The sequence below is a fragment of the Ostrinia furnacalis genome, unplaced genomic scaffold (genome assembly GCF_004193835.3).
Source record: "Ostrinia furnacalis isolate ACB-3 unplaced genomic scaffold, ASM419383v2 OfSCF0067, whole genome shotgun sequence".
Lineage (NCBI taxonomy): Eukaryota > Metazoa > Arthropoda > Insecta > Lepidoptera > Crambidae > Ostrinia > Ostrinia furnacalis.
The window spans coordinates 66,752-90,070 of record NW_021130306.1 but is presented as its reverse complement, the minus strand read 5'-3'; the positions used below and the strand labels follow the sequence as shown (position 1 = coordinate 90,070).

The window sequence follows — 23,319 nt, the reverse complement described above, 5'->3', positions numbered from 1 at the left end:
CGTCAAATAGTTCGTGACACCCAAAGTGGCCAAAAATTCGACAACACAACCTTATTCTATTGTAACAAAGACGTGTTGCGAACTTATTGGCTATTTTAGGTGTCATGAAATATATGACGCTGACTGTTCGATGTCTCCATAGAACTTTTTGACAACACGACACGACAAGACGCGAAGCAATAGCTTAAGAAACGACGATACTTATTCACGCCACTCATGCTCGCTGTTTGCCAGAGACTTACCCTCGTTTACAACTTTATATCGGTCAAATTTTAATCAGCTATTAACATAGGTTTGTATTGTAAAGTTTTAATACCTACGTTTGTATTGTAAAGTTTAAATACCAACTATTCATAATTCGGTATCATGGTCCCAACATTACACTAATCTTTTGTTTATTTTAAACCTTAAAGTTTACTGGTACACATCATACTTTCAGTGAACCCCATTTCTATTTGAGATTGGTTTACGTTATCTATGGTATCGGTACCAGCGTTTGAATGAACATCGGGAGCTTTATGGTCAACCGCGTGGTTCTCAGCTTCAAAAGCTTTGTTGTCTATGCCAGCTTTTTCGGGTTTATTTTCGACGTTGCCGATGGTGTCTGCGTTCGCGTTCGACTTCTCTGGCTGGCCATGTTTCTTATTCGCCAAGTATAACCACCTGCAATTTGAATATAAATTGCGCGTAAGCATAATTTGGTATCATAGCGAGTTAGGAAAACAATAGACAATCTAGCGAAGTAATAAGGCACGGTAATATAAGGCCTGGTAAAATTAGCACCAAACTTTATACAGCCTTATTAATTCGAGCTAGGTGAAAATTAATTTCGACAGTTCAGTCACGGTAACATTACCATAGTTCAGTGTATTCGCGAATGTTCAAGTAATTGCACATTTTATAAGAGCAGCTTTAAAATGTCCTATAGTATTAGTAAAAACAAGGTAATTTAAAATATTGATACACCTAAGTTAGATTATCAACAAATAACTTACAAGAATATCACCACGGCAGGAACTGTAAGTCCACCTCCAAGAAGGAAGAAGGCTCCAGGGAAGGTTTTTATGGTAGCTGTATACACTGAAGTGTACATAGGAGCGTACACTAAAGGCATCATAGCTTCGGCTACTCCAAAGAACGAGTTCACTTTTCCTGGAAAAAGAAAGAGTTACTTATGAATAAAATTTAAGGACACGAAATTAATAAAACTTTCTGAAGAAGCAAAGCTAAATGATAATAATAATATACTACTTTCAGTTTTGTCGAATATTTTGCGCTTAAAACGGCCTCTACGTGTTGGATCTGTATCCCCACGCAAGCCTTATAAAGGACCGGGTCACTTTTGACCCGTGAGCACCAAAGCGTACAAATAAAAAAATAATAAAATGGCATTAACTTCGCCTTTTGTACTTTTTATATTACTTTTATGAGCAATTGAAGTTTTAATTAAATAAAACTGCCTAACATCTTTTAACAGATCATTTGTTTTTGAACTTGTTGATTTTGATTGCAATGTTGTATCTACCTATATTTGAGCAGCTAAAGGACGAAGCACACATATCAACCCGGAAACGGATCGTAACCGTATCAACTCAAGGCGGTTTACAGCGCGGCTAAAGGCGATATGATGTTGATCCCTTTCCGGGTTGATAAGTGTGTTATGACCTTAAACAAACTTAACTTTAACTTTACGTACTCACCCAGCTCATCTCTTTCAACCAATTTGGAGACCATAGATCTCATAGCGATGAAAGAAGTTCCATTGAAAATCTCGATCAATGGGGCTGAAAGAAACATTCCAAATTAGCATATTTACATATCTTTTTTAACTCAAATGTAATAAAACATTAGTACCTATATAGATGTGCCAGGTTTTGGTAGCAAAAGCATACATAAACCCGGCCAGGATCTTGCTGGTACAAGATATAACTCCGATGATGGCGTCGTCGAACTTCAAAAGATGGCTGAACACTCCCACCGAGAACAAAGTTCCTGGAAAAATAATTGGAACAGAATTAAAATAAAAAGTTCTATTTTACATGATATTTTCAATATGGTCTACTTACTCAAATACTTGTAAAGTTTTCTTTGCTATTAATCTTTGATGCACATCGAAAAAACTATTGAATTAGTCTACAACATTGAACTAATATTACTAGCGTAGTACACTATCCTTCTTATTAATAAAAGTTACACCCTAGTTGAACTTATGGAAATGTCTAGGTGTAACTTTTTATTAATAAGAGGATATATCAATGGTCTACAAGAACAATAATGACATGGACAAGCAACGCTACTCAAAATTTACGAAAAATACATCAACATGATTTTCAGATACAAAATTCTAATGTGCTTGCTCACCCAGAGGAGACGCACGTTCAAATTGAGCCAATAATACTGGCTCAATTTGACTGAAGTAAGGCTAATTAGCTAAATGAGTATGAGTACTGAATTTATTATAATAGCCACGATATCTGAACGGTGAAGGGTCGGATTGGCCGAATTGAGATCCGAGAAACGTGGGTTCGAATCCCACCGCCCGCTCGACTATTGTGGTGGGCTCACCACAATTAATCGAGTGGGCGGTGGGATTCGTAACACAAGCTTATTTAGCTTACCACAAGGGGCTACCGGGACTTAGTATTTGTGCAATACAATATTTTAAAAATATATATAAAACGTACCAACTAATGAAGTACACATCGCGTAAGTAGAGAACATGCTGAAGTCCACCTCGTTCCAGTTGAACCGGTATCTGGTGAATAAGTACATCACCGACATTTCACCTGGAAAAAATACAAAAGGATTTTATAAGGCGGTTATCACACTGCGGATTTCATATAAAAAAAAAAAATACCTCGCGCAGACGCGTTGTCAGTGTGAAGTGCCGCGCGTGTTTTCTATACAAACTGAGGTACTTGCATACAATAATTAAATCTGTCGTCCCGCATACCGCGGCGGAGCGCGGCGCAGTGTGATAACCGCCTGATATTTATTTTACGTATAAATATAATGACAATAATGATCTGTGTATACAACGTACACACGGCCACAATGTTAACTATCCATTTCCGTTTTTGCTCTCGCTCTCATCAAACGAGACGACATGACAGACAATAGATAGTAACACTCTTGCCGATGGTACATTGGCGTATCTAGGATTATTTTTCAGGGGGGGGCTATCATAGCCCATGAGTGAGTAATTATCACAATCATCTTCAATGGTAGCCCAATATCCAGGATTGTGCCACCAAAACCAATTGATTGCTTAAAACTTCTTAGATACATACAGTGAATGTTAGGTACTACGTAAAACTATTAATAGGTTTTATTTAATTTCAGGGCTGGCCGTACCAAATTTTTACAAAAAATTGTTAGATTTCACTATTTTTAGTATACCTACTCATACACCAGCCTCGACGAAATTAATATTCCGTACGGCAATGTGGAAAGTAAAACCTGTCATAGCGAAAGTCATGTTTATGTAAGTTACATTGTTTAATCAAACGCAGTGGAAAATAACAAGCAAGGCCAAAGTATTGTCAACCAGTATTATATTCACATCTTAAGACGAATTTTCAGGTCTTTACGTTCGCAGCTTTAGAACGCCTTAGGCCGCTTGTAGGCATTCGTTCTTTTGACCGGACAACTGCCCGATTTTTTCACCTGATTTATGGTGGGTTATGGTTTTTAATGAACTTGCATCGGCGGACGTAACTATTTCGGAAATCGGTGTGTTTTATAAAGTGATAACTGTGTTAGGTACTTGTACTGCAACCGGAGTAGTATTGCTGTGTTATAGCAGTGCCTCTTGCCCTTCGGGTATCCACGGAAGACCAGCGTCGTGGACTCGTGGTGTCCCTTACGACACCTCGGCATGATGCTGAGTGGATGCCGTTTCGGTGACACGCAAATTACCTACTCTATTTAGTTTTACTTTTGTTTCATATTTTTGATGCTGTTTTGTGTCGCTGAATAAAATATTTCATTTTCATTTAAATAGGTTCGGCGAGAAAATTGATAGCAAACAAAGGATATCCGTTTCTGACGGTTCGTCGTCCGGTAAAAAAACGGATGTCTACAAACGTCCTTACTTGAAGAAGTTGGTGTCTTAAAATTACTCCCATGAAGTCATCAAACTTTTATAATAATCATTACGGGCACAAATTCAATGTTCTCGAGTGGAGACCACTAACCAGAAGAAGTATTGTGAGCCCGCTAGGTGGACGACCATTTGGTGTAGGTCGCGGGAAGTATCTGGATGCGGGCAGCGCAGGACCTGTCGTTGTGGAAATATTTGGGAGAGGCATTTGTCCAGCAGTGGACGTCATTTAACTGGGCTGAAATCAAACACATCCAAAGAAACTATCTTACCATAAATAGGACCAATGACCACACACAGCACCACTACAAGCATGATGACCCGGAGTCTCCTTTTGTTCGGCCCTTTCTTGAAGGCTACCATGAGGGTTTCCTTGACGTATCGCGTATCGAAGAACTGGCGGAGCCATTCGCAACAGTTCTTCGCTGGTTTCTGAAAACAAGATCAATACAAAAGCTTATTATAAGGCAATGGTTTATTGCATCGAAGTATCAATATTGTTACAGTCTACAGAGACGTCACGTCTCAGCCAGTGAAAGAAGTTGTCATGGTATTTCGATTCAAGTTACAAGGTGTCATCATTCTTGTCCCAGAGTGATCTGGGTTCGATTCCTAGGTGTATTTTGAATGAACATCACTTAGAGAACAAAGAATGAACCACATTGGCGTCGATCCGATCGAACCATTTCAGACGCCTGTACTCTGAGCACAAATAAGTCTCGTAATCGTGTTCTTTCTGCAACTTAACCGTAGAGGCGTTATTTTGTTTTTCATACCATTTCATACGAGAACGATATTTATTTGTACTCAGGGTACTAGTTACTGAACACGTCTGACAAAAGGGTTCTACGCTCGATACAAAGGACTTATTTATAGATATCTTTTTGCGATCAACCAGTCGATTTCTACATTCGATTTTCTCACGAGACAACAAAATCCATTTCATAATAATAAGTAAGTGAGTGCTTAACACCCAATAGTAAAAGTGATTGTTTCGTATCGTGCTAAAAACGAATGACTGAAGGTCCTTCCTGTCAACAGAGTGTGACAATTTGGGTCAAGTTGATGGCCTTTTTATGCTCAAATAACGCCAATCATTGAACTTGGGGCCTATTACATAACGGACAAGAACAGAAACTGCCGGTTTTTTCGTCAGTAAAAAGATTACTGAATGCCGAAGAATCTTCCACCGTCAAGGATGTATAATATTTTCTATTTTCTAAGTGTTACAATAAAATTGTGAATTGAACACTCTACTTTTAAGTTCAAGTACTGGTATTTGCATAATAATGATATTGGTAGAAGGAGGCTCCGATATAAATACAATATGTAAGTACCTACATGTGATATCGACTAATACATTATGACATCTCTTTTAAAATAGAAAAATGTAAATAGATAGACACTCATAGCACGCGGACTGTAAGGCTGGCAGTATGAGCAAGTATGAATGTAGGTACAGATTACACCGAGTTGCTATCGACCGATTCCTCATACAAATTAAAAGCCGACCAAACATTGAACGTTAATTAGGAATTTACTTTTGATATTTTCTAAAAAAGAAGAAAAAGGAAACATTGATACAAACATTTGGATAGTGCCAGGGTCTGGACCAAGTGCTGCCCAGAATCAACCTATAGTGCATTTTGTTCCTCAGGCCAATACTAATGTGTAAACCGAAGCGCACTGCAATCTATCTCTGGAGATAAGAGAAAAAAAGAGTTTTGTTTTGAAATATTTACATACAAAATATCATCGATAATATACGTACTACGCATAAGATTTCGTGATTTTGGCATTAAATAACACTCGCTATGTTGAACTTTACCATACTTCATACAGTTTCATTCTGGGCAGCACTTGGTCCAACTTCCATTCATGGATTGGCACTGTCCTTTCCTTAAAATTAGGCTACTTGAATATCAAAATTTTTTGTTCAAATCAAACTTAGCTGGCTGCGAAGTGGAAAAAAAACCATTTCGAATCTTGTCAGTATGAAGCCAGCATTTGGTGAGACCTACTAGAGAAGTTGCAACTAACGCCCGTATTCAAACACGATGCTTTCTTATGTGAAGCAGCAAATCGAACGCACAGCATTGAATAGAGCTCTGTGATTGTGTCACCCTATGCGTCCACGCGCACTGTGAGACCTCATAGTAATTTTTGCGGATACGAGCATAAGACTCAAAATAATTTATAATACCCATTTTCAGTTACTTTGGTAACATCACAAAGACTACCTGCGTGGGAAAGGATAAGTGACAGGCAGAAATCGTGACTACGTGAGGGTCACACACGTTCAATCACAAAATCGCATTGATTGCTAAAACAGGGAATTAAAGTTAATTTAAATTATTTTTATATCACCATTCATAAAATCAGCAACCGAAAGGTTGTGGGTTCGATTCCCGCCTTAGACAGTTCGATTTTTTAAGTTATTTATAATTTAGTTTGAGATTTGAGATTGCATCTCTTAACGCTTAATAACTAAATATTATTTGATTTTTATTTTTATATTCTATCACAAATTATAAATCATCAAAGCAAATAAAATGTATAGGAAAATCATATTACTTTTTGTTTAAACATATTATTTATGTTTTTACAGGTGCAACTGTATTGTTGAGAAAGTAGAGTGCTAAAACCTAATGACCTTATTTTATTACCAAGTATGATAACACAACCATCATTATGACCAGCTTGTTATTAATTAACAAAGAAGTCGGATTATTTGTTAATACTAAAAGTCAATAGAAAAAGCTGTACAATAGTTGTAAATATAGATTAACAGTTTATTCCATAGTAAATTTTTAACTAAAGTTTTATTTATACGCGTCCTACATACATAGCAATATTAAAATTATGTTCTATAATTGCTTAGAAAAAATATTTTTTGTATTAGATGTTATTATTATTATAATGATCACCATTGTTTGTTCGTTTGTGTTATTATGTTGTTGTTTCAATAGTTTGTCCTATTAACGTGACGTGTAAATGGTATTCACTGTTACTATGATAGCGTGTCCAGAAAACCTTTGTATTTGTCACAAGTGCNTATATGAATACACATTTACGCCCGTTGACGGTTTCTGGTTTGTTCCGTATTCTGAGATGGCCGCACACTTTACATCGAATAAAAAGTTAAAAAAAATTGATACTAGATGGCATTATGTAAATCAGGCTGTTATGCCTTTACATATAATGCTATACAAAAAAAAACAATTTAATCTGCCTACATTCGAAAGTATCCGAAACTTTTGAATCGGTTACGGTTACGGTTTTATATATTTTTTTATTTCGGATATCCGAAAGTTTCGGTTACGGCTACGGATATCCATAACATCCCTGCTTCATTACATAAGCCTTTGGTTCCTGAAACAATCAGTAAGTAGGTATATCTTATTATACCTGCCTTACATTGGCCTAATTTTATGACTCGATCGTTTGACCTAAGACAGTTTTAAGAGAGGGCCATTTTTTCCTATCCACGTTGTGATAAAATATACAAAGCCTTTTTGGTAGTGTTTTTTTAGTTCCAAACAATCACTTTTAGCCTGTTTCATAACGAATTTGTTTCAATGACAAATGACATTAAATACCAGTAAATCGAAAGACCCAATAACTATCTACATGTGAAAACCTTCAACTACAAACGATTTATTAATGTTGGAAACAAATATTATTATTATAAATAACTTGAAAAAATCGAACTGGGTTCATCCAGTTTCTAAGTAGTAGCTTAGATGGAAGAGCAGTCACCCGGCAACCGAAAGGTTGTGGGTTCGATTCCCGCCTTAGACAGTTCGATTTTTTAAGTTATTTATAATTTAGTTTGAGATTTGAGATTGCATCTCTTAACGCTTAATAACTAAATATTATTTGATTTTTATTTTTATATTCTATCACAAATTATAAATCATCAAAGCAAATAAAATGTATAGGAAAATCATATTACTTTTTGTTTAAACATATTATTTATGTTTTTACAGGTGCAACTGTATTGTTGAGAAAGTAGAGTGCTAAAACCTAATAACCTTATTTTACTACCAAGTATGATAACACAACCATCATTATGACCAGCTTGTTATTAATTAACAAAGAAGTCGGATTATTTGTTAATTCTAAAAGTCAATAGAAAAAGCTGTACAATAGTTGTACTAAATATGGAAAAACAGTTATTCCATAGTAAATTTTTAACTAAAGTTTTATACGCGTCCTGCATACATAGCAATATTAAATTTTTGTTTAGTTGTATAATTGCTTAGAAAAATACTTTTTTTGTATTCGATGTTATTATTATTATAATGATCACCATTGTTTATTCGTTTGTGTTATTATGTTGTTGTTTCAATAGTTTGTCCTATTAACGTGACGTGTAAATGGTATTCACTGTTACTATGATAGCGTGTCCAGAAAACCTTTGTATTTGTCACAAGTGCCACGTTGCATCATTATGATATAATAGTACTTAGTATAGTATATTATTAGTAACACATAATTAACATTATTGACACATAGACGTCTCTTTGCCCTGACATACATAGAACCCCTTCTCATCAATTATTGTTATCGACACATGCAACAATCATCTTATCCATTACACTATCAACTTAAAATAGTTACTGCATCAGAGCTATATTTAATTAGATACCTAGTATGAATTGGACTGTGACTGTCATCTTATCGTTCCAGTAATCGCATTAAACAGACAACTTCTTATTTAGTTCAATGAACCGTTTAATTTTGCAGCGCTGTCAAGGCGTCGACTTTACAAGCAACTAATTATAATAATACATTAATAAAATAAACCGTTCCGTTAATAGAGCAGAAACAAAAAATGTCCTTACCGTATTTAAGTCAGGCCTCTTGACTTCCTTGATCCTATAGTAGCCATAGAAGAAACTCAAAATGTATAACGAAGCACTCAACGAGAACACACCATAGAGTCCAATTTTCCGCACCAATATCCCACTGAGAGCAGCCCCCACTGGCACTCCGACTGAGTAAAACAGATTCACAACACCGATCCTTAACGTCCTTTGTTCTTCTGTAGTGACGTCCGCGATATAACTAAACACTCCCATAAACATCGTGAACCACCCTCCAGTCAAGGCAGGGAATATAGCTTCAGTCACTGCAGCAACCTCAACCGGCAGCTGATGAAAGAAATAGGTATTGACAATCAAACCTATACTCGTCAGAAATTCTCCAATGATTGGTAACAGCATGCAGAATTTTCTCTGTCCAATCTTGTCACTGTACGCTCCCAAAAAAATTAGTATTCCACATGGCAAGAATGACTGCAGCACTGTCTTCCAGCCGGCAACAGAAGCAACTAGAGTCTGAACTGCTTCCTCTTCAAGAGTATAATTAGCAGTTTCCCTTCTCGTTAAGGCATCACACACGTGATGGTCGAACCCTAAATTAACTCTACAAGCTTTTTCCAAATATAAATTCTGAGTTGCTAAAGCTGACAGCACGGATGGCATCACGTAACATGCTAAAATCGGCTCTACAGTAATCATGGACATCACTCGTTTCGTTTTCTGAAAAATGTCCAACTCATCCCATTCGTCCACATCTTTTTTGTCTTGATTGAGTTTTTCTTTATTAAAGCTATTCTTAATTACATTGGTTCCATTTAAGTCGCTGCCATTAATAGCCTTTTCAGCTATGCTGTTTTCTAGATTCTTCGCGTCAGCCGTCATGACTGGTGCACGTATCTGAAACAAGGACGACACATATCAATGGAGTAAGTGCTGGTATCACACCACCCAGTAGTATTTATTGTGTCCGCGTGCCTACAGACGTAAACTTCATATTTCGCTCAATGGGCTTTGTACCTTTGATTGGTAAATGCAGTATACACCGGACGCCGTAATCATTTCATGATTGCCTACGTACTTAACGTAATCGTCGCCGACTGTTAGACAGAATTAACTTTACGTAGTCACAATGGTTTATCGAGGTAGACCATCGCAGTCACTAAGTCACGGAAAACTTTGTTTCTTTTGTTACATTGTTTACAGATGGGAATTTAATCTGCATTCGTATGTTTCAAACTAGAGAGATAAAACACGTGCACGTTAATCAATACCTACCAGATTTTGGTCTACGAGTAGCTGTGGAATATAATTTAACGGTTGAATTGATAGCTTGTGTCGCAGAAATAACTATTCATCAGAAGATTACATTTTAAACTGATTGTCTGAACTAAATAAACGGTTCGTTATTTCTCTTATGTATTCAAATCTTTGATTTAGTACATTTACACGGTTCTATCCAACCTGCAGTTTTATATCAATGTTAATAAACATCTGTAGAGGTTTTATAGGATAAAGTATGTAAATAAAGTCTGTTTTGTACTATAATATGCAAATGAAATTCATAGAAAATAATTAAATTATAATAGTACACAGTGAAAAGAAAAAGAAAATAATGTCTTACGTCAATTGAGAAAGAAAACAAAACATCAACTTGTTACGTCGTAATTATTAATTTAAGGGGTAAAGCATCGTGTTTTAACAAAACGTATACATAACTATGCCAGTTCCGTAGGCTGCTAATCATGGGTTGGTCAGGTCTTTTACAATTACATTCTATTGAGACTTTGTCCATCCATTTTATCTATTGAACGCGATCGATCGACACAATTCCACAATAGTTACATTGAATCATGAAACCTGTCCAAAAATTGACTACGAACTTGTCATGGTAGTATTCAATGCTGTAATTCGGTCTCCACTGTCATGTGCGTTGTGGGAGTATTATTTGCACAATACATCAGCTGGTACAAAAAATAACGCAGTGTCATCGCACTGACCTTGCTGTAACTGATTCCGCGTTACGGATCAAGGTCAGGGACTGGACGTGTACGTTTGCATAAAGGGTCTGGTGCTATCAATAAGAGGATGTCGCATTGACACAAACGCGAATCACTTTGGCAGTCTCGCAAGTTGAGGACATCTTGAATGGGCCGGATTTAATGTTTTGCACGTTGATGGGCGCGCAATTTGCATTTGTAGTGGTTTTGTTTACTACATTGTGTTGTAATGTCATTTAAACGCCTCCTTAAATTTTCAAGAAAATAATATATATCAAATTATGTAGAGTTTTGTAACAACACGTGTAAATCGTATTGTACTAAATTCTCGGTACTCTTTGTCAGTTTTTCATGGTGAATGGTAATCATTTGTAATAATTTAAAATTAAGGTGTAATTTTCCCTATGATTAGAGGAAATGATATTATTTTTCCAGGGTTACGCGATTTTCACAAAAACCTGTGTCACTTTAGAACCACTTTATGAAGTTTAAAAGCATCATGACAATTGAAAAATCATCTAACCATGCAGAGCATGTCATACTTAAATGACGAATATGAAAATTTCCCACACACCAAGCTTTATTCATACATATTTTGGCAATCACTAAGGAAAACAATAATTTAGTTTTTATGAACAGTGTTTGTTTTTATGACCAGTTAAAGATGTCATACACATCCGTTTACAAAACTGATGGTTAGGTATATTTTTATCCCTATATAACTCTTTCAAACATTGACTTTTAAGATGAATTGAGTGATTTGATTCAAGCTGTGCTAGTTTTTGTTAATAAGAGCCAATTAAGTAGTAATTTTATATTGCAGACAAAGCTACTTGAGTTTTTATGTTACTTTTTATTTTAACCGAAATCAAATTACATTAAACTTTTGACATTGAAAAAAGCTTAGCCTAACCGACGAATGGTTACAAAAACCATTCACTTGTAAGTAACAATCATAATCTTAGGGTGGCCTTGTCACAAATATCTATAAAAATTGCAAGCCAAGATTATGCAGATAAATGTTGTAGGCAAATTATTTTAATGGTTATTACACCAGACTTGATGATACGCTATAAAAAATTAAGGACCAGATCTTAATTCTTAATTAATCTATTAGTAATAGGTACGTTTATAGCGTTAATTCATTAGACCTGCATATAGGTGATCACCTACCGGGATCACTGGTATGACTGTAATGTAAAGATACAAGATACAATTTCGTTCTTGAAATTTCTATTTCTGGAACTATTAGATAAAGGTAGGTATTTACAGGTGAATGGTCTCGGTGTAAGACGTCATTTGCCAGAAAATTTAGTAAAGTATCACGTTTTTCAGTAATTTTTCAGCCTAAAGCTATTTTACAGTCTGAGAGAAGTCCTATTAAACATGGTTTTATATCCGCACATAGCTTAGATTCAATAAAATGTAATAATTAATAACTCTATGTCTATTGGGGACGAGTATACAGGCTGACATTGAAATCGTTGGCATGCTCTTAAAAGAAGTTTAAAACGATTGTACAGTTAACAGCACGTCAAACTATAAATTTTTTGTTGCAGAATAACACCTACTACATCGAAATAAGATGCCACAGAGTTAAGTTTGATGTTCTATCGTCTGTAGTAGACTTTAATTTTTGAAATTTTAACTCATCAAAGTTTTATAATCAGGGAACATACCATGAGTAGAGTCTTAGTTTAAAAGGATGCCAACGATTTAAAAGTCATCCCCTGTATTTTAAGTGTAAATGTTGCTAGAGATTGTATTAAAGAACCAAATTGAAATTTTGTCTTATCACGTGTCCATTCTTTCTTCGTAACTGAGGAGACAAAGGGTGGCTGTTTTGAAAACATTTTCAGCAAAATGTATCCAAACACTGGAACAACAGGTAGCAGGTGAGAGTTTGTAAACATGACATGGTTATTTTAATAGGATACAAACGAAACAACTCATTCATTCTTCTGCAGTTTGATACCGTGAATTACACAGCCAGCGCATACGCTACTTCTGGCGTTAGATTCAGCCACTCATCTTAATTAAAACCCTTAAAACCTCACTACCTTCAAACATCTGTATCTCTACGAATATAAAAGCGAAAGGTCACTGACTCACTCATCACAAAATCTCAGAAACTACAAGTGCTAGGAGTCTCAAATTTAAGAGCTTCCTTTTAGAACGTAGGTGCTCGCTAAGACGGGATTTTGCAAAATTCAACCCTTAAGGAGGTAAAACGGGATCGACAACTACGAAGTCGCGGGCGACCGCTAGAAATCCATATAGTAAAAATGAAAAAAAATGTAAAGTAAAGATGACATTAAAAATGGGCTATAAGAATAAAATTAATGTCGATCACAGCTTGTTTTAGGGTCTTCTCTTTAACACTTGCCATACAACCATATTATTATCTCTCAAAGTGCTAATAGGACTCTAAACTTATGGAGACATGTAAATAGCCCCTTTTTTGCAGTGCTAACAACAACATCAAATTAATCAACATCGAAGAAAGAATATCATTATCATCGTCATCATTTCAGCCAAAGTCAATGACTTCCACATCGCACGGTTGGTAGCGACCTGCCGTAGAAAGAATATAGGTACATGCAATGGCTCAAACTAAAATGATTGACTATTTTGTACGTTGTTAAACTGAGACTTTTTTGTGCAACAGCCAATTAGTTTTTCCGTGTCAGTACAATCAGGATTAAAAAATTATGTCTCACGAATTAGCATCTCCGTATCATCAATATTATGTTTACTCCTGAGGCGCAATATTCCTCATGTAATAGAGTTGCATGTTGTTGCAGTAACATGTTCAATAATTTAATTACTCGTAAAATAACCAAATTTAATACATAAGTCTGGAATAGCAATAAAGAATTGAATTTAATTGAATACCAAAATTTTGATTTCTGAAAGAAGATTTTGTTTTTCGACTTTTCTGCTTAATATATTATGGTGTTTACCGACCACTTTACTAAATCAAGAAAGAATATCTAAGCCCTAATCTTGGGGGAAGACTTTGTCCAGCAGTGGACGTCTATCGGCTGTACAGTCAGCCAACAGTTTTCAATTTATAAAATAGACAAGTTGTAGAGACTACCTCTTGTAAAGATCTTAAATGCAGACGAAAATTTTTATGTCTTAATTGATGTGATTGGGAATCGAATCAAAGTACAAAGTTCGAAGTGTTAGTACAAAGTACATGGGGTTTTTAAGAGGAAACTTATACCTCTTTCTGATAGTTGTTATTCGATTTAAGATTTTAATTTAAACTTATTCGAAATCGTGACGAAACTAAGTAGTACTGTGAATAGAACTTTTTTGTAAGTACTTCAAAGAAGTGGAAGTACATAGGTAGAAGGTAATTTGACGGTAATAATTGCAGGTATTCTGTTTGTAAGACATGTTAAATGAAACCTAATTTATTAACAGTTAGAGATTAATTTTGGCATTTAATTTTATTTTTCTAGCTGAAATGAAGTCGTAGAGTAAATACGGAACCCTAAAAAGGTCAGAGTGACACTAAAGAGCTTAACATTAAAAAATATTTCTGCAGCATGAAACGTTTCAAGCAAACATTACGCGTGTATGTTCTTTATCCAACGTCATGCAAAAATTAATTATAAACCTCTCATTATATCAACAACTGTTTTAACTGACTGCCAACCCATAGAACAATGCGCTAACTACAAGCTAGTGAGTAATAAAGCCTTACAGGACACAATGGATGCAATTATCGGATGAGCATGTGAAGTTGGGCAACAAAGGAATGATGGTATTCGCAAGGCCGTATAAATACTTATTTTGACCCTTATCACAATACACTTAAGCTGCAATTAAATTGGTATCTGGACTGTATTTAATATGGATGGACGTTAAAGACATACATCATTTATGATGGCGCTATGAACGCTCCTTGATTTTAAGTTTGATAGTTAGTTTGATAGGGTCGTGTCACCTATTCGCAACCAAACGATGGATCACTCTTTAAAAACGGTGGAAAATACTTAGGATTGTCACCTGTTATGAATCCAAGCTTCCTCAGAAGGCTTCCTGTTTTGGTAGTTTGTCAATATGGTTATTTTCCTCTATATTTAAAGACTAATTTGACGTTTAGACATGAATTTGGGTGGTGGACGCGAACAAATAACATGACCCTACATTACTTTTGCTAAAAATGTAACTTATCATACGTGTTATTGTGTAGCTTTTTTCGGCATAAAGTGACAATATAACAAGTAGGTACTATTAGAACTGAAAATCCGGCCAGCTACGAGAAATCCTGTGTGCGGAATGTTCCGTACATTTTCACATCACAATTTGTTGTTGTATCTTAGAAAATGTAATATGTACCTATTTGTGAAAATGTACTAAGTTATGCTTTTGAGTTACTTCACTTTCCTCAAAACCTCTCGCTATCTAAAAATTGTATTTGGACAATCTTCTTTTGACAACTAAAACACAATATGTGTGTATGTCATTAATTTTCATGTAGGTCACTAATTTTCTTGGAGGTGGGAGCTCTGGAGACCTGTAATACTGGTTTCTACGGAATCCTATCTCAGGCTCCAGTCTCTCACACACAAGGTAACATAATTAAGAATTAATTCATTCAAAATTAATATACACCTAAATGTAAATATAAATGTAATTGATGTTATGTGTGAGAGGAAAAAAAAATATTTATTTATGTGTCTCAAAAACTATTAGATTTCGAAAAACTAGCTGTAAAGTTCCGTCAAACCAACACAATGACACTCTTGAGAGATTTTATTAGGGTTCCATGCTCTCAAAACTGATAAAGAGACCCTAAAAATTATGTAGTGATGACATGCATGAAAAAAGTTGCGGATTTTTTGCGCACACACGATTCAATGATCTTTTTAGGAAATCACCACAAAAAGCAATGCGTTAAAAGACATCAAACGCGGAAAATACATGTTAAACAACATGACAATAGTATCGGTAATGGTGGTGGGATGAAGAAGTGGAAAAATAAAATAAACGATAAATTAATGTGTGTTAGTGAAGAGATATTATACATGTAGATTCTGTTAATCTTTTTGATCCAAAACAGAAAACGTAAATGAATCTTGATTGATTTTTATTTATTTTATTTATTAGGACAACCAACAAGACAAACACGCATACATGGAATTACTATAACTAAAGGGCTTAGAACTACCTAAGTGTTGTCTTAATTAAAGGCTGCCACGACACACAAAGTGGACAGTTGCAAATTTAAAAACTAACAAATAAAAACATTTAGGTATTTGCAGCCGCTGTAAGGGACCTCAGAACAGCGCACCTTAATTTCAATGGCTTATAACTAAAAATATTGACGTTACATTTTTTGTTGCTGTCGCTTTTCTAATATCCTGCTGAAAACACTCAGCTAGTACCATTACCAATATCATTCTGGGTTATATACCAATTCTCTAGCAAATAACAAATACACATTTTTCCCAAAAAATACCAACAGGCAATAAACGCTGCAGTTTTGTACTTGACTCCTAGTTAGTAAGTACTATTTACCGGCATCAGAAAACTAAATAGCCAAAGTTTTCGCAGGTTTGTTTGTGAAGAAGTTTATGAATACTTAATAAGGGAGAGTCCGGTAATTTGGACCAGTTTTTTTCAATCCTATTTTACACATAGTTTTCTTTTGTTATTGCTAATGTTCATGGTATATAATTAAAGAGAAATTATTCAACTTACTATTTCATAGGTATTAATCAACATATTTTTTGTAGGGTAAGTCCAGGATAGATGCCCCACTTTTTGAAACAGTTCTATAACTCAGTCAGTAAGTTTTTATCAACAATTTGATCTTAGTATCTGTAAACTTTGGTCTTTCGTCTATGATATTACCATAATCATTTTAGTTTAAGTTATACCGATTCTGAGTAAATACCATTTTAATTGACCTCTTAAAAGTGGGATAGACGCCTAATGTGGGGGATAGAAGACTCACTGTATGATTTCTTCAAAGGATAGATGCCTGATGCAGGGATAGATGACTCATTAATACAGTTTTTGAATTCTAAGGATCAAAAATGCATTTTGTAATCAAACAAGCCAAGTATTACTTAAGACTTTTAATTAAAAATGAAATTTAATATTTTTTTTATTAAAAATAATACATACATCCACCCGAATAACATAACCCTCCTTCTAGCGCAGTCGGGTAAAAAGGTTATTCGATCAGAAGGGCACCTTATTTATTACTTTCCTAAGGTTAACCGTACTACATTCTTTTTTTCTTCTTACTTGCTACCTGTGACAAAAAGAGCAGGTTAGGATAGATGCCCCTAGGCGCATGGGACATGGCCCTAAGGGCATCTATACCCAAAAAAAATTAGGCAACTATCCTTTTAGCATAGGATAGGTGCCTTTTTTAATAAAAAATATAATAACACTAAAAATCGAATTAAACATAGCTATCCCGTATAATTCATAAGATAGTCTATCAAATTATATAAAAATCTGCTTCATTTTACACCTGACAAAAAAATTATCCATTATAAGATACTTACCAATATTATTTCGACGCTCGATAAGGTCTGGCCGCGGAAGATTTTTGCTCTCACTGGCTAAACGAACCCACTCTTTGATGGTTTGCGGGGCTCAAAGTGGTACGTTGAGGTACCTTTCTATTATACGTACAATAACTTTGGGCTAAGTTGGTTGTAACATAGTGAACTTAAAATCGCGGCACCTATCCCACTGGGGCATGTATCCTGGAATTACCCNTTGAAAATAATTTTTTCAAATATTTTACTGAGCGCAGGTAGTATCGATATAGGTCTAAAGTTGGATGGGTCACTTTTGTCTCCTGCTTTAAATAATGGTATGATTTTACTATGTTTCATCAGGGTAGACATTATGACATACACAGTTCTTAAAGAATTGGCTAAAACATATTTTAGCTTTATAAGGTGCATGACTTTAGAAAGTTGTTATTTTGTAAGTAGACGTTATCTGAGTAGGTACTACCTGAATCCTGATTGCACTCAAATACTCAGCAGAGTTAAAATTAGGTATTATGTGTTGTGTAACACATAGTTTGATCAATGAAATTCAGCATTTATTCTGCTATCTCTTCGACTTTCGTACCACATTCATCTTATCGGTCGAATGGTTTAACTTTGGCCTCAGTTAAAATTAACTTTAAAAAAAAATAAAACCGACTTCAAATGCGTGAACACAAAAAAAAACTAAAAATTAAAAATATTGCGTATAAAAAAGTTCAACCCCAATTTTCCACCCTTGGGGGTGAAATATTTTCTTCAAATTCGCATGAAACCACCCTTTTGATAATACCTATTCAACAAAAAAATAATCGTTCAAATTGATTAATAATCGGCGGAGATATTGCGTATAAAAATGTTCATCCCCAATTTTCCACCCTTGGGGGTTGTTTTTTCTATTATTAAATTTAAATGGGACCACCCTTGAGGTATTACCTATACGCCGAAAAAAGATTTGTTCAAATCGGTTCATAATTGGCGGAGTTATCGCGTAACAAACATAGAAAAAAAAAAACATACGGGTCGAATTGATAACCTCCTCCTTTTTTGAAGTCGGTTGAAAATCCACGGATTTTTTAAAGACGGATTGGAATTTCAATACTCATTCTAAATGACACAAGTCATATTGAAATTCATAATATACGTAAGGTTTGTTCGATGCCGCATGCGAATTGCAATTGTAGCGTTTTAAAAATAAAGCTCTATTTCGATAACAGTGCCACAAAGTTTCACAAAAAAGTATCTTATCAAAATGTCAATCAAAATACGTTTAGTAATACGTACAGCTATAAAGTCCTTTGGCTCTCGCCAGAGATGCATGACACGGTCATACGAGTTCAAACCGATGGTTCGGTCTTATAAGACTTGCAGTGTTTACATTGTACAGACTTAATTTATTAGCCAATTACTTAAATCATAAGACGATACATCCAATTTGAAATAAGTACGCGAATATACATATTAGTGCTATTTACACAATAGGGGAAGAAACGAGTGGATCAGAAAAAAGACAGGGGTCAGCGACGCGGTGGAAGAGATTGAGAGCCATAAATGGAGATGGGCAGGGCACATTGCACGGATGAACCAAGATCGCTGGGCCAGAAAGACCCGGGAGTGGAGACCCCGCAACAACACCCGTGTCAGGGGAAGACCCTCTAAACGGTGGACATGTCGCAGGCAAATTGTATGATTCAGCATTTTACAAACGGCGTCGTCAATTNGAGTGTTGCAATTACAGACATTCAATAAATACTTCACGAAATATGAGGGTGGTACAATTTACCCGGCGGTACAATATACCGAACTCTCCCCTATGTAATGTTGACCAAATTTTACGAGCAGATAACACTCATTGTTCATAAATAGATTCGGCAAGTAATAATTAAGTAAAACCCAAAATACCAAAGGGAATTACCTACCGTGTGTAAACAGCAGAAAAACACAGATTTAAAGTAATACGGATATTAAATTGACATTATGACATACACAGTTCTTAAAGTATTGGCTAAAACATATTTTAGCTTTATAAGGTACATGACTTTAGAAAGTTGTTATTTTATACTTATAAACGTCTACTTAGACGTTATCTGAGTACTACCTGATATTGCACTCAAATACTCAGCAGAATTAAAATTAGGTAGGTATTATGTGTAAATATAAATGAATAGTTTACTCAATGCTATTCTTTTCGGCTTTCGTACCACATTCATCTTAACGGTCAAATGATTTAACTTTGGCCTCAGTTAACATGCAAAAAAAAATGTCCACGTATTTTTGAAAGACGGATTGGAATTTCAATACGCATTCTAAATGACACAAGTCATATTGAAATTCATAATCGTACGGTTTGTTTGATGCCGCATGCGAATTGCAATTGTAGCGCTTCAAAAATAAAGCTCTATTTCGATAACAGTGACACAAAGTTTCACAAAAAAGTATCTTATCAAAATGTCAATCAAAATACGTATAGATACGTACAGCTTTAAATCCGAATCCTTTGGCTCTCGCCAGAGATGCATGACACGGTCATACGAGTTCAAACAGAAGATTCGGTCTTATAAGACTTGCAGTGTTTACATTGTACAGACTTCATTTATTAGCCAATTACGACGATTAAGACGATACTTCCAATTTGAAATAAGTACGCGAATATACATATGAGTGCTATTTACACAATGGGGGAAGAAACGAGTGGATCAGAAAAAAGACAGGGGTCAGCGACGTGGTGGAAGAGATTGAGAGCCGTCAATGGAGATGGGCAGGGCAAATTGCACGGATGAACCAGGATCGGTGGGCCAGAAAGACCCTGGAGTGGAGACCCCGCGACAACACCCGCGGCAGGGGAAGACCGCCTAAACGGTGCCGCGGTGGACAGACGACATTCGGCAGCAGGCTGGAGTAAACTGGATGCAAGTGGTCAGGGACAGAAGTCGGTGGAGGGTTGAAGAGGATATGTTCGAAGTGGAACCCCCTAAAGGCTGATATAGAGATTTACACAATAATATTTGACTATTGGTGCAAAATATTTGCCTTAAGTAAAGCGATATTGGCTTACTATGTCGTCACAGTTGAGACACTCTAGAATAAATTATATGCAATGCAAAAAAATATACTCGTAATGCGACATACATTGCAGTCATTGCAGTCTGTAATTCTGTATCGCTCTTAATACCATACTAGTATGTCAGCCTGAAACTTTTTTCCTCATCGAAAAAATAAGAATGTAGGCAAGTAAGGTATCTTAAATGTCAGCTCATGTGAATCAGGAAGACAATTTGACTTATTTTTAGACCATAATAGCATCACTTCGAGTTTTAATTCGTTTAAATGTCGGTAGCAAATTACTAAGTCGTACATTTATAGTTCAATTGCCAAGTCACATCCAGTTTAGGTATTGCCTAGTTGCCTAAATTAAATATTTATTATAGTATGTGATACGTAAATATTTCAGTATGTCATTTTTATCCAGTATTTAAGAGACTTGGTTATTTTAAAAATGGATTTATTTTATTCGTAGTTTTTAAACTATGTTCACTGCACATCTTAACCACTTGCCATGGTCTTATCGTTAAATGACCATTTGTGGTTATCATTTTCTCGATCATAAACTTTATGGTGTGTCTGAATATATCACTGAAACAGAAGATTGTGCTTATGTTTTTTGAGGTTATCGTACCTAAACAATTAATTGTGACATTTCAATTCTATTTTCAAATAACTATCGAGTAAGAAATAATTAGGTCCTATGCTTGTAAGTATCAGGAAGTACTCGTAATTGATTTGCAGACTTTCCAGTTACATTTTGGGGTTCCGTATTGCAAACTTATATAGAATGAAACAGGTTATTTTGAGCTCTAAATACCGCGTGTCAAGGCTGGTTATTAGACTCGAAGCTTGAACGCATCCTAGTCAAGACTAAAATTGTAAATAAAGGCGGATTATACAAGGTGGAATTTTGTAATGCCAACTGAAGGGAAAATACTCTTAATACTCTAGATAGAAAATTTTACTGAAAGAAAACATTCCTTTATTTTTGTACATTTGACATAAATGTCATTGTATTAAAGTTACTGTTTTACATTAATTTGATAAATGCAATATTTGTTTCACCCAAATTTTGTTTTGGTGAATCATATTCAGTTCTGATTCTCTTTCTGCAAGAAAAACATTATACAGCTGGTATAAAAATGCGACCTTATATTTATGTTTGTATTATTGCTAATATGAGTAATGAATATGTACTTGTTTTACTATTTAGTATAATGCAAATGATTAATTACTTATCAGTTTTGGTACTAAATAAGTAGAAAAAAATATAATCTACCTAAGTAAATATGACAGGGATCATGACAGTGTATCGATTGCTAAAGTAAATCAAAGTTTACAAATAAGAAAGATAACCTACATTATGGTTGAATTTATTTTATCTTTGCATTAATTAATTTCCGTAACGCATGTATTAGGCGATTCGTTTATTATTTAGAAGGTGAAGAAACTTTGCAAAATAAATAATAATATCCTTCCTGCCCCTTAAGGGCTACCTTTTTTTACTGTATTTTGACGTTCATAAGTGCCATTATTGGTAAAAATTGAATAAAATATTTTTGATTTTTGCATATCAATCATCAAACTTTTTGTATTATTAAAAGATTTTTTTCCTCATTAAAGTTGCCACCACAAAGCTTTTACATGAGAAATCTTCAAGTTCCGAAATAGGCATAACATTAAGTTTTTCCATTTCACATAATATTTTTGCCTAATTCGCCTCGATACAAAAAATTGGTAAATAAATACTGTAAGGTGCCGTAATAGTCTCTGTCACTATCTGCCGGTTAAAATTATTGCATAAAAGTAAAAGGATCGTGTATGCCGGATAGATTAAAGGATTCATATTATGTCGCCAATATTTTAATTTATAATCAATAATTTCTAAGCGTCGTCGATTATGAAACATTGAATAAGCGATGTTTGTGTTAGGTTCACGGTGTGGCTTTCACTTCTCGGTTTAACCAATTTGCATACTTAGCTTCGTTTGCGCTGCGGTTGTTTGAAATTCTTGCGTTGCGTTTGTTTTAATTTTGAATTGCATCGGGATTACATTACGCAATGTTTTTATCCGAATTCTTTTGAAGATTAAGTAAAGATTTTTTGTTTCATTATTTATCAATTATTTTGGTCCTATTTTACACAAGTTATATAAAAAAATATACAAATAGTAACTAATTATAACTTTTTATAACTGAGTAAACTCAGAATAGTTTATCAAAAAATATTGACTGAGTGAAGTTTTCTTTCATTTTGAGTTATATTTTTCACACTTAAAACTGCAAAAGTGTAGGTACCTACTCGTACAAGTAATAATTGATAATTTTATTTATTTTAGAACTAGTTTCATTTACAGGTAATGGTTATATTTTTTATTTAATAAAATGTGTTTCTGTTGTGTAAATAAAACGAAAAAGTTCCAGTTAGCATTTCTTTCCAAACATCTGTTTACAAATCGGAAAATTCCATAAAAGCTCTTTCCATAAAAACTTACCAACTATTCCTATTAAGAACTTTTCACAACCTACAGGTCATCACTCACTACACTTGCATTAATCCACTTTAAATCGATTCTATTTTGTTTCGAATCGAGCGTTCGATATTCAAACGGCCGCGCTATGCGCAGGAGTGGATACGCGCGCGTTCGTGCCAAGCGGTTAGGTGATTGCGGTTAGTTCGCACCGGCTTACACTCTTAACCATTTCGACAAGTAACGGATGTCCATCTAGTCCCAGTCAATACGTCTGTAAAGGCTACTGAAGATAAATGTTCTTTTAATTTGCTTACTGGCTGTGATAACAATAACATTATTTGGGCAA

At 35.0% G+C, this 23,319-nt stretch overlaps 1 protein-coding gene across 2 annotated transcripts; it reads right to left on the bottom strand.

The window, feature by feature from the left end:
* Positions 1 to 99: 99 nt before the first annotated feature.
* Positions 100 to 23,183, bottom strand: LOC114360979 (solute carrier family 46 member 3). Of its 2 annotated transcripts, none has more exons than XM_028315905.1 (8): positions 22,995 to 23,183; positions 8,950 to 9,825; positions 4,375 to 4,534; positions 2,685 to 2,786; positions 1,855 to 1,992; positions 1,701 to 1,784; positions 996 to 1,152; positions 100 to 663 (listed from the first exon to the last, which is right to left on the bottom strand). In XM_028315905.1, exons 2-8 carry the CDS (start codon positions 9,808 to 9,810, stop codon positions 408 to 410), a joined length of 1,758 nt encoding a protein of 585 aa, XP_028171706.1. In that variant the 5' UTR covers positions 9,811 to 9,825; positions 22,995 to 23,183; the 3' UTR covers positions 100 to 407. The 2 variants fall into 2 exon arrangements, with proteins under 2 accessions (XP_028171706.1, XP_028171776.1); XM_028315975.1 differs by lacking the exon at positions 22,995 to 23,183 and adding an exon at positions 10,204 to 10,394 and having other exon boundaries at positions 282 to 663.
* Between the last annotated feature and the right edge of the window lie 136 nt (positions 23,184 to 23,319).